The following is an 11718-nucleotide window of genomic DNA, read 5'->3' on the forward strand; positions in this document are numbered from 1 at the left end:
GTGCAGTGAAGGAGATAAACCAGCAGTGCTCCTGCTCCCTGCAGTCCCCATCCCAGCAGATAAATCTGGGATTATGGAGCCCCTGTCTCTGCTGTCCTCATCTCCCACCAGCCCTGCCTCTGTCGACTCCCTCATCAAGGGGGGTCAGGAAAGATGAACTGTCCCCACTATCCCTGTTTTTCCTTTACAAGATGATACTGTCCTGCAGAACCCCTGAGTTCTGTGAGGGGTTGTTCCCCCCTCACCCATGCTCAGTTTTAACGACCCAATCATGCCCAAAGCATTTTTATTTTTATTTTTTTAAAAAACATTTTTAATCAAACGATGTTTGACGTGTTATACCTGTTGCTTTATAACTGTAATGCCAGAACGGGCACTTGAAGGCAATGAAAACATTTCTTGCTGTTGGTAATCTGGCATGGCAAACTGGGTTATAATGGACGTGGGGTCTGCGTTCCCATCTAAACTGTACACCAAATGTCAGTCAGCCCGTGCCAATTAGTGCTTATGTTGCTAGGTCACCGTGGTCAATTGAAAACAGCATCAATAGAACTTGAAAAGGTTTCTTCCCGATCAGACCTCCTGACATATTGAGCAGAATAATGGATGGGAAAAAGCAGCCAAGGCCCCTAGCCTAGATTCCGAATACTCGCCGTAAGAATTCATTTGCAACCTGCAATTAACTGGGAAGAATGGGCTCCCAGAAGGAGTCTGGGCGCTCAGAGAAGAAAGCCCCCGGCTCCCGTGTGGCACATGTTTACTCCTGGGACGGTGGGGAACCCTGGGCCAGGCTTTGAGCTGGGCTTTGAGCTGGGCTCGGGAGCAGCGCGGGGGAGTCGGCAGATCTGCCCCCGGAACAGAGGGTGGACAGGAACCGTCCAGGGAATTGGAAAAACCTCTGGGTCTGCTGCTCGTGGCAGCACCTGGCTGTGCAGCTTCAGGCTGTGATGAAGGAAACCATGAGCAAAGGTGTCCTTCATGGAGATTTGGGGAGATATTCCCCCCTCCCTGGTCTCCCTCTAACACCTGGCCACCCGCAGTCCCGCTGCAGGCACGGCTGGGGGGACCCTGTTCGGCTCCGAGGCAAATCCGCTTCTGGGGGACATGTTGTGGGTCTGTGGGTTCACACTGCAGTGTCTCTTCCTTACACAGAAGTGCTGGAGCTGCTCCTCTCCTTGCCTGGAACCGCATGCTGCAGTCCCCCAACCAGTTCCAGCCGGCGCAGTACCAGGGGATGGGACCCATGGGATACCCCCAGAGACCCGAGGACCGCATGGACAGGGGCAGACAGGTAGGAACACCCTCTGTCCTCCTCCCCTCCAGGGCTTCCTTCTGGCGTGGCTGTGGGCAGGCAGTGTGGCGTGGGAGGGCATTCCAGAGCTGGTTCCAGTGTGTCATTGTGTCCCCACTGAGAGCACGGGCAGGTGACTTCCCAGCCTTGTCCTCCCCTGGCACGAGGTCTGTGCCAGGACTGCACCACCACCCTGTCCGTTAGCACAGCTCAGACACTCTTCCTGCAGCCTGAGCAAACATCACCTGAAGGCAAGTATTCCAACCTCTCCTGTGAGGGAATCCACAGCTACACCTTTTGGGGTCAGAAGGGTTTCTCCCCAGCATGTTTTAAATGTGGATTCTTAAATGTGGACTTCCTGTATTTTTCCTCTCGAGTGTTTGTTGGCTTTCTCTTAGCTGAAAAACTACTTAATGCAAATGTAACCCCAGGAATAAACATGTCTGGGAAAGGACATGTGAAAATAGCTCTGTGTGGTTACATGGAAACAAGGGAACATGATGGGAGAACCTCATCCAAAATTACAGGTGACTCTGTCAGCAGTTCATGAAAATGCCACAGAGTGAAAATGCTGCTTGAAAGTAGCAGGTGACTTTGCTTAGGGAGTTTTGGGAGGGGGGTTGTTCCCAGTAAAATGTGATCTGTTATATATCCTTGTTCCAGATCTCTGAGTGTTTCCAGTGCTATGTACTGATTTAAAATAAATTTCAGGTATCTAGGTTAAACTCTTGGTTCTGTTGCTGCTTGGGGAAGTCAGAACTGTGGGAAGGTTCCTGCTCAGTGCTGGGGAGGAGGAGGGCTCAGCTGCTGGGTGACAGCACAGTTGCCCAATATTTTATCTGGAAACCAAGGCACAAACTGTTGGAAACGTGCCTTCTCCTGGAGCCTGGCTCAGCTCAAGACAAGTCACTTTTTAGTCACTCCTAGGTTGTTTTTTTTTTCCTCCTCTCAGCCTGCCCACCTCCCCAGTGCAGAGACACATGTGTTACCTGGCCCAGCAGCAGCACAGGGGAGGCAGTACCAGTACAAATCCTGCCAGCACTGGGTCTGACTGGCAGCAGAACTCACCAGCACGGGTGATGGTCACACTGAGCTTACTGGGGAAGTGTAGTGGGGCTTGAACCTTTGCCCAACTAGGCCCCAGTGGTGTTTGTATTTTAAATTTGGATGAGGTGTATTAGTAGGATCAGTTTTCAAAAGTCTTTCATTTTGGGTTGCGCAGGTTTACCCAAAACACCAGAGCCAGAGGAAAAAATGCCTGATTGCACTAATCCATGACAGGGGCTGCTGGGATAATGGAGAGAAGTCAGTGGAGGATCTTTGTGCCAGTGGAGCCTGGGCAGTGTTTAATTGGGCTGGGGAATAGACCCTTGAACAAGTGTGCCTGCCTGCACACTCTGCCCTGCCCTCCGTCCTGGGCAGCGTGGGGGGCTCTGTTTGCTAAAGGAGTCTGTGCTCCAGGTAGTTCATTCCCAACCTTAAATCTCAGTGCCCAACAGTCACAGCTGGAGTCACGAGGGTGAGCAGGAATAGCCTTCCAGAAGGGTTGGGAAGGGCATCCCTGGTTAGTTCCCTCTTGGGAAGCTGTCTCGGAGCCTCGTGGCACCCACAGCCTGGATCATACTGTGGTCTTGTCCAAACCAGAATTCCCCTGGCACTGGCACAGACCCATCTGCTGGTGCAGGAAGTGTTAGAACCGAGTGGTGACAACCCTTTTGTTTATACCCACACATGGTGGGTGTTAAGGACAAATCTTTCAGCTCCAGTAATTTTATTTCTTTAAAAATTCCCTCTGCAGTGTGTTGCTTTCCAACTGTTTTTTATCTCCCCTTAGATTTTTGTTGCCTTTTGTTGTTGTTGTTGTTGTTGTTGTTATTTTTAAATGAACTTTCCAATGTCATTATTTCCTCGGGGCTGGAGTGAAATGAGAGGGTACCTGAAAGGCTTTCGGGTGCCAACCCAATCATTGAATCCGGCCTTGCTGCCTGCAAATTTCAAAGCTTTAAAGCCTTGAAAAGGGATTCAAGTGGAAGTGGTGACACGTAGCAGCATAAATAATTATCTTTGGGCCCTTTCACCTCTGAATTCTTTTTTTACAGCGTACAGAACGCGGCCTGAAGAGGTTAATAAACGCGCTGCCGCAGAGTGCTTACAAAATTAATGCAGCTGCCATGGATCCGGGGGGCTCCCTGGGAGTGGGGGTTTGGGGCCTTCCAGCTCTCCCAGAAAACGAAAGAATAAACTTGGTGGTGCTGTGCAGGTGTTGGGCATTTCTGTTCCAGCCCGTGGCCGCACACAACGGAGCGCCCGGACCGGCGTCGCGCCGGCTCTCCCGGGCCTCTGCATTGTCCCTCTGCACGGGGATTGCTGCTGCCTTTCAAGGATTTTTTTTCCCCACGGGATGTAGCCAGCCCGTTTCCTTTTTTAATTGCCTGCAATCAAACCTGGGAAGGAAGCTCCAAGGTTCCCTCCCCGTGCAGGCTGCAGGGAGCCTCCCGGCAGGTTGGGTCACCGGCTCCGCGGTTCCCGTGGATGTCTCGGCTGCCGTGGGCCGGGGTAAAGATGGATTTCTCTTTGGAAGAGAGGAGAGGCAGCCCCTCTTCCCCTCCCCACCAAAAACACCCCAAGTAAGGGGCAGACAAAGCCTGTCACTGGTGTTGGTGCACCATATTTAGTTTACTTTCTGGTCTCTGCAGTATATCAGGTTTGGAAATTATTTAAGATGCTTCCCGGCGATTCTGTGAAATTTTCCAGTGGATTTTTCGCTTGATAGTTGATTTCTCAAATGCCTAAATTGAAGTACAAAAATAAATCTCATTTGGAGTGATTTCCAGAGTGGGATTTTGGTCTCTTTGGCCTACTATTAAAAGTGTGAATGAATCTGGAAAATGCTGCTTCTGTAAAAAATACAGTTTTCATTTTTTTTTCCCTTAAAATACTTCCGTACACGTAAGTATTTTAAGGGAAAAAAAAAGAAACTGTGTTTGTCTGCCCTGAGTGTGAGATACCCCACTTGCTGCTCTCTGCCTGGGGCTCTAAAAGCAAAGCACACCCAGAGGTGTCACTGCAGGGAAGTCCCTTGGCTTTGGGTGGGTTTGTTTCCCGGAGGGAAGCCGTGACCGGTGCTGTGCAGCCCCGCTCCCCTCCGGGGGTTCAGCCCTGCCTGTGTTTCCTGGGAGAGCTGTTGGATGTCCAGCCCTGTAACTGTGGTGGAGGGGGTTTGGTACCTCTCTGTACAGGGGATGTGGAGGGTGCATTGTTCCAGTCCCGAGTGGCGCCTCGAGCTCTCCCAAACTTGTTTACTTGTGGTGTTAATCCAAAAAATAAATGCTTGCTTTTGTTTATTTGCTTGCAGGCGTACAGCCCCGGGAGGCCCTTCCCGCTCCCTCCTCCCGCAGGAAGGTACAGCTGGAATTAGCTCCTGGCTTCTATTTTTTTTTTTTATTATTAAATAAAGGAAACGTCCGGATTTGGTTTTTTTTTTTGCTTTTTGTTCTTTCTATTATTTTGTGGGGGAGAGGGGGAAAAAGAAAAAAAAAAAAGAAATCGATGAAACTGTTAAGCACCATCCCTGTAGTTTTTAAACTTGTTTAAAATGTGCATATTTCCTATGGACCTGGTTGCTGATGATTTTTTGGGAGGGGGGCCGCGTGGCTGGGAAGCGGCAGGTTGTGGAGCAGCCCGGGAGCCGCTGGAGGAGGTGGGGGTGCTGTGCTGTCTTCCTTACTTATCCCAGCTGTGCCCGTCACTCCGGACTCCAAACATCCCCTACTCCACTCACGAGAGCCTGAAAACAGCCGTGGAGTTTTAAAGAATGCCCAGAAATGGGATTTGATGGGCTCCCGGGGCACAGCCGGCAGCGCTGGAACACGCAGCCCTCGCCGGTCCCGGGCGGATGTTGGTCGGATGTTCCTTCAGTGTCTCGCAGAGGGGCGGATTTTTTTGGGACTTGGAAGTAAAACATTTCGACTTTTGCGACGCCTGGCTGTTCCTGGCTTGGTTACTGGGGGCACAGCCGAGCAGGGGAGGTGGATTTGTCTGTTTGATACCTAATTTAAAATAGCCGCGGAAGGGCAGAGATTCCGTTTGTTTTTAGCACCTCTTTCTAGGGATTTTTCTGTGTGAGTGTACCAACTTGGTAAATATTTTTTATTTGCTTTATAAAGTGGCTTTTGAAATTCTGAGCAGCAGCGTGTGGTTAATTTTCAACCCCCTCCAGGCCCTGTTTGTGTCTTTTACTTGCGCGCGCCCGCGTTTGTGTTGAATTCTTGGAAAATGATTCTACCCGGCCTCTATCTTAGCATCGAAAATATTTGTTTAAGCAACAAAACAAACAAACAAAGCAAAACAAAAAAAAAAATGAGGAGAGCATCCAGTTCATCTTTCCCTTTGGATTTTTTCCCTTAAATTCATGTATTGTGTAAACCAGTAAACTTCCCAGCCCTGCTCTCGCCCCGATGCCACAGTGCTCGGTGCTCCTTCCTTCCAGGGCGCAGGTGTTAATCACCAGCAACCAGGGAGAAGCCCAGACAGACCCGGGTGTAACCTTGGGAGGAAGGAATCATCAAACTGGATTCATTATTTTCAAGTGATTGAGGGTGGAGCAGAATCCTTCATTGTAATGCAGCGTTCCTGGCCAGGAACGGCCTTCTCCCTCGGATGGGGAAAAAGATTTGGGGCTCAAAAAAAAAAGTCATTTTGCTTTTTGAGCGGGACAAAACCAGCAGCGAGGGTGAGTTTTCGTGGGAGTGGGGTGGAGGAAGGAGCGGGGTGGGTCGGCCACATGCCCGAGGTGGGATGAACCCGGAATGCCCTCCTGGGCCCTGGGAGCGATGCCTGGAGCACTGTGCTCTCCCAGAGGGTTGGGTTCCTGGGCTCCATGGCCCAGGGGTGGGATGCAGGGCCTGACTGTGGAGCAACCCCCTCCTCGGGCTCTGCTTTGGCTGCCTCTGCACCCCAGCTCCTGGTGGGTTTGGGGGTCACCCTGGGACGCCATCCCCATGGAGCTCCTGAAGCTGCTCTACCTAGAGAGAGAATTTTTTTTCCAAGCTGGAGCTGAGCCTGGCACATCCCCTTGGATTTGACAGAGTTGGAGGGGGAAATCACACTCCAGATGCTCTGAGCTGTCCCCCCTGTGGGAGCCAGTGGGGAGAAGCACTCCCCTATGGAAAGGGGAGGGAGCCTTGGTGGTCCCCATGTGGCATCTGCCATGAAGGGAAGGGGGTCCCTGCCGTTCCTCACCCGGGAGAACACCCCACTTCCCCTCCCGGCTCCTGCATGGGCCTTGGGAAGGGGTCCGGGAGCCGGTCCGTGGTCTGGCAGAGGCTGAAATCCCTGTTTTCCACCCCAGAATCGTTCCCTCACGGCACAGCCGGGAGCGGCGCGGGCTCTGGCACTGCCCGGGGCTGGGGAGCCCCTGCCCGGGCCGGGGTCCAGCGGCTCCCCCGAGGATGGGGGAGCCGGGCAGGGGGGGCACGGAATTAAATCCTTGGAGCCTGAGAGGGAGGTGGAAGGAAGGGGCTTTTGGTGTTGTCCATCAGTCCGTACACCGAGAACCAAGCAGCCGACTCGTGAGAACAAGGCTTCCTTTTATTGTTAAAAATAAAATAAAATTTAAAATAAAAATAAAAGAAAGAAAAAAAATTGCCGGAAACTCCCGAGGAGTGTTTCCCGACGCGCGGGGTTTCCCCGGGAAGAGGCGCGGGGATAAACCCCGCTGTGCCGTGGAGCATCCTCCGGCCCGGCGGCCCCGGCGCTGCGGGGCCCGATCCCCGCCCTCCATCCCGGCGGGAAGCGGGGTCCAGCCCCGGGAATCCCCGGGCTCTCCGTCATCTCCGCGGGTCCCTGAGCTCGTCGGGAGCGGAGCGAAGGGCCGGCGGTTGTGGCGGTTCCGCGGGACGCGCGCCCCGTCCACGCGCGGTCATTCATGTACTGAGCGATATTTAACAACAACAACGAGAAAAACGGTTTTTTCCCCTTAAATCTGAGCGCCGGCGTTCCAGGGCTCTTCTGCCACGGCTCCCGCCGCCGCCGCCGCCTCTCGAGTCGCGACTCAATTTACCTTCCGATCGGGACAAGAGCGGAATCGCACTTCGGGGCACCCCCGCGAAATTAATTCTGCCGAGATAAGTTGCACTTCAGAAGGTTTATTGTGGCGCTCAGCGGGGCTGTGACGGGACACGCCGGGGCTCCGGGTGCCCCGGGGCTGCCGCAGGAGAGCGGGGCCGGGCCGGGAGCGGAGCCCCGCGGATCCCCGGCTCCCCCCGCCCCGTCAGGGGCGCTCCCGGGCGGGATGCGGCGGCACGGGCGGGACGCGGATCCAGGACGGGACGCGGATCCAGGACCACGCGTGCACACAGACCCTCCAAGCACACCCGTGCACACGCACACCCTCGGCGCACTCACACACACACGCGCGCGCGGGGAGCGCCGCGGTCACGCCCGCAGCCCACGCGTGGACGCGCACTCGGCCCCGCCGCGGGGCTGCCGTCGGGGCCGTTTATCCAAAAAACCGGAGAGGCTTTAAAAAAAAAAAAAAAAACAGAAGGAAGGACGGGAAGGGGCCGGAGAGAGGGGAGCGCGGGGGCCCACGGGCGTCCGTCGGGGTCCCCGCAGGCGCTGGGCCGGCGGGTACGGTCTCGGAGGGCCGAGGGGTCGCGGGGGGGACACACGGGACACACCGATTACCACGTCCTGCCGTAGAGCAGGTTGGGGCTGACCATGCCGCCGTTGTAGTCGGCGCCGGCCGAGTCCAGGGGGGCGAGGGGGGGCACGGGGCCGTGCAGCGCCGGCGGGCTGGGCGACAGCTCCTCCAGGTCGGCCGCCTGCCCCAGCGAGCCGGGGTGCGGGTGCGCGGCGGGGGCGGCGGGGGCGGCGGCGGGGGGCGCGGAGGCGGCCTGCCCGGGGCCCGGGGTGCCGCTGCCCGGCGGCGGGCAGGGTTTGCCGTCCTTCACCAGCACCGGCACGGCCACGCGGCGCGGCGAGGGCTGCTGGCAGAGGCCGCCGCCGTCGGGGTGCAACTGCTGGGCGGCCGCCTTGTCCTTGGCCTGGCGCTTCATCTTGTAGCGATGGTTCTGGAACCAGATCTTCACCTGGGTCGGGGTGAGGTGGATCAGGCTGGCCAGGTGCTCCCGCTCCGGCGCCGACAGGTACTTCTGCTGCTTGAAGCGCCGCTCCAGCTCGTAGACCTGCGCCTGGGAGAAGAGCACTCTCCTCTTCCTCCGCGGGGCCGCGTGGAGCGGCACGATGGCCTTGGCGCCCTCGGCGATGCCGCTCAGGCCGCCCATCCCGGCCACGTTCATCCCGGCCGACGGGCCCATGAACCTGGAGACTGAGCGGGAGAGGCGGCTCAGCGCCGGCGGCCGCCCCGTCGGGGCCGCGGCTTCCCCCGCCCGCCCCCCGCCGCCGCCGCCCCCCCCGCGCCGCCCCGCGCCCGCACTTACTGCTGGAGTAGCGGGGGTCGCCGCCGGCCCCGTACCAGCCGCCGCCCGCTGCCGCACCGCCCCGCATCCCCTCGGGGTAGGCGGGCAGCTCGCCCACGTTGCCCAGCCCGCCGTTGCAGTAGCCCCCGACGGCGCCGTGCGGGAACTGCGAGACGCCGTGGGGCATGTGGTAGGCGGCCGCCCCCGCGGGGACGTGCTGCGGGACGGCGGCGGGCGCGGGGGGCACGGGCGCCTGGCGGTAGGGCCCGAGGGGCGCGCCCAGCCCGCCCGCCCCGTCCATGCCGCCGAACTTCTTGTAGCTCTCCTCCATCGGGCTCAGGATGTCGGTGACCGAGAAGGGCGTCGTGTGCTTGGGGCTCAGCGACATGGCGCGGCGGGGCGGGACGCGACGGGGCGGGCCTGGCCGGGCCGGGCGCTGCCGCCGGCACCGGCGAGCCGTCCGCGGCGGCCACCAGCCCCGGGCGCCGGTAGCTCGCCGGTTCTTTTAGCCCGGAGCCAGGTTTACGCCAGACGCGGGGGGGCGGAGCGGCGGCGGGCGGCCCCGGCCCCTCCCCGCCTCCCGCCGCCCCCCGGCCCCGGCCCCCTCCTCCCGGCCATTGTCCTGCGCCCGCCCGACGGCTCTTAAGCCCGGCCACCCCGGGGCAGCGCCGGAGCGGCTCCGAGCGGCCCCGCCGCCCTCGCCCGTAAGTACCCGCCCGTTCCCGCCCGTTCCCGCCCGTTCCCGCGGCCCCTCGTCCCGACCCCGTCCCGCGGTGCGCGGCGACCCCCGGGCAAACCGTCCCGGGGCAGCGCGACGGCCGCGGCCCCGGCCCCGACGGCAGGAGCCGGGACACCCTCTCCCCTCTTCCCGAGCCTGTGCCCCGGGGGTGCGCGGCTCCCGCCCGGCCCCCGCTCCTCGGCAGCGCTGCCTCGGGGTGCGGAGCCGGCGGGGACCCCCGCGGCACCGGGGCCCCTTTAGGGCTGGCGCTTCGTTTGCATCTGTGGGTTGGGGTTTTTTTCGGTCGTTGTTCGTTCGTTCGTTGGTTTTGCGACAACGAAACGCTCCCCCGGCTCAGCCCGAGCCCGCGGGCGGGGGCCGGGCCGGGTGCGGGACGCGCCCCTCCCGCCCCGAGGGGCGGCTGCGGGGGCTCCCGCGGCGGGACCCCGCGCCCGTCGGGGGGCAGCGGCTGCGGGGGCTCCTGCCCGTCCCCGTCGCTCCCGGCGGGCAGGGGAGGCTGAGGGGAGTCTATGACAGGCCGAGAGGACGCGGCGCAACCAGACTCCGAGGCCAAACCTTCCCCTGGCCCCCCGGGCCGGGCACCGCCGCGACGGGTCGGCCCGAGCCCGCGCGTCCGTGCGCGGGCAGATGCGCTGTGTGCGCGCTCCCGCCGCGCCCGGCCCGGGCAGGGGGACCGCGGGACTGCGCTTTATCGGCAAATGGATCAAACTCGGTGTGTGCAGCAGCAGCACCTGCACCTCCCTCCCGGGTGGGCACCCGCTCCCGGGCTGATCCTGGGGTTTGTCCCTCCGGCCACCTCCCTCGTCTCCCTCTGCTCCGTTTGGGAGCCAGGGCTATCCCGCGCCTCCGGACCAGACCCTTCCCTTCCCCTCTCAAACCCGACCCTTTCCCTGATCCCTCTGGAGGCAGAGCACCTGCAGATCTGGCGTGATTATGAAAAATGAAAGACAGAAGATCAGAGCAAGGACAGCTCTGCTTCTTGAAGTTTGTGCTCCTCCCTCAGACCCTGAGATCGATCCCGGTGAGGGGCAGGAGTTGAACATGTCCCCAGCCTCCATGTGCTGCTGCTGCCCAAATCCCCTGCTCCCGCCAGTTTTATTCAGCTGCAATTTTCCCACAGTTTGGGCAGACTTCCTGGCACCTACATCCTTTTTCCCTGAGCCCGTTTTCCCGTTACCTGCTTAAAAAAAAATAATTCAAAAATGTAACCCCCTCGATATTGCTGTGGGAGCAGGGCAGGGGCTGCTGCCACCCCTGCCCCGGAGGTGACCCACTGATGGGCATCCATGGGGAGGGGACACAGCTCTGGCTGCTGTCCCTGGGGTTGGGGCCCACAGCAGAGCCCCCAGTGCCCACCAGCCCGGGCACTTCTGTCACCAGCTGCTCTCTGAGCTGCTGAGCAGTGTCTGAGCCCAGCTCTTACTTCCCCAGAGTCTTCCTCAGAAGGCTGACGGTTGTACTCCTATTTTATTTCATTTTTTTTTCCCTGGAGTTTTCCATCCCTTTTAGAGCAGGTCTCCTCCTGGATAGAACTCACACTCCAGGAAGGAGCTGCTGAAATCTCCATCCTCCCCGGGCACAGCGGTGCCCTTTTGTTGTCAGGGCAGGTGGCATTGCCCCCCAGATGGGGATCAGGCTCGAGCCCCCCTGGCCTGGCAGGAGGAGAGGGGGGACCCCGCTCAGCCCTGCAGGGAGAGAGCCCTGGGGTCAACCTGCAGCTTGGCAAACCAGGGACCCTGGAGCACCCCCAGCCCTGAGCAGCTGAGACCCCCGGGAGCTGGATGGGTGGGTGGGTGGATGGGTGGATGGGTGGATGGATGGATGGGTGGATGGATGGATGGATGGATGGATGGATGGGTGAATGGGTGGGTGGATGGATGGATGGATGGATGCAGAAGCTGAAGAAGCAGAATGTGGTGTCCCTGCTTCTCTCTGGGAGGAGGGAGGCTGCTTCTGGCAGTGTAGGGATGATTCCCTGCGAGCCACTGGGGCAGGGAGGAAGTTTGGGATCTCACCGTGGCCTCAGTGCTGCTCTGGTGACAAACCAGACAGAAATAAGGCGGAAGGCTGAGTGGGACTGGCCCCATTTACGTCAGACTGGCCCCGTAACCTGGGATTTTGGGATCTGGCACGGGCGAGGTGGCTCGTGAGGGCTCAGGTGGTGGGCACAGTGCCAGTGCCTGCGGCCTCTGCCTTTGGAACTGGGGACCTTGTGCAGAGGAGTGAAATCCAAGGGCCTGCCCTGGGACAGCAGCCCAGGAAGGGAA

At 59.2% G+C, this 11718-nt stretch overlaps 2 protein-coding genes across 2 annotated transcripts in view; one reads left to right on the forward strand and one right to left on the reverse strand.

Moving 5' to 3' along the window:
- XRN2 (5'-3' exoribonuclease 2) overlaps nt 1-5478 on the forward strand; it is a 37365-nt gene extending 31887 nt beyond the window's left edge. Inside the window, exons 27-28 of the mRNA XM_017837394.1 lie at nt 1153-1291; nt 4647-5478. Of these exons, the coding sequence (XP_017692883.1) occupies nt 1153-1291; nt 4647-4709 (202 nt within the window). The 3' untranslated portion in view covers nt 4710-5478. The remainder of the gene's footprint in view (nt 1-1152; nt 1292-4646) is intronic.
- A 1284-nt stretch (nt 5479-6762) lies between these two features.
- Nucleotides 6763-9100, reverse strand: NKX2-4 (NK2 homeobox 4). Its single transcript, XM_017837415.1, has 4 exons — nt 8734-9100; nt 8158-8621; nt 7972-8115; nt 6763-7408 (listed from the first exon to the last, which is right to left on the reverse strand). Exons 1-3 carry the CDS (start codon nt 9098-9100, stop codon nt 7975-7977), a joined length of 972 nt encoding a protein of 323 aa, XP_017692904.1. The 3' UTR covers nt 6763-7408; nt 7972-7974.
- Nucleotides 9101-11718: the final 2618 nt, after the last annotated feature.

This window comes from Lepidothrix coronata, unplaced genomic scaffold (assembly GCF_001604755.1).
Source record: "Lepidothrix coronata isolate B3197 unplaced genomic scaffold, Lepidothrix_coronata-1.0 Scaffold304, whole genome shotgun sequence".
NCBI classification, from domain to species: Eukaryota; Metazoa; Chordata; class Aves; order Passeriformes; family Pipridae; genus Lepidothrix; species Lepidothrix coronata.

What these genes read in the sequence shown, in the direction of transcription:
- NKX2-4 (XM_017837415.1), bottom strand. Translation starts at nt 9,100, where the DNA reads ATGTCGCTGAGCCCCAAGCACACGACGCCCTTCTCGGTCACCGACATC. An exon ending in CGACCCCCGCTACTCCAGCA is followed by an intron (nt 8,622 to 8,733) that starts GTAAGTGCGGGC and finishes TCTCCCGCTCAG; the next exon opens with TCTCCAGGTTCATGGGCCCG. An exon ending in CGCCCCCCGCCGCCGCCCCC is followed by an intron (nt 8,116 to 8,157) that starts GCCGCCCCCGCC and finishes TCGCTGGGGCAG; the next exon opens with GCGGCCGACCTGGAGGAGCT.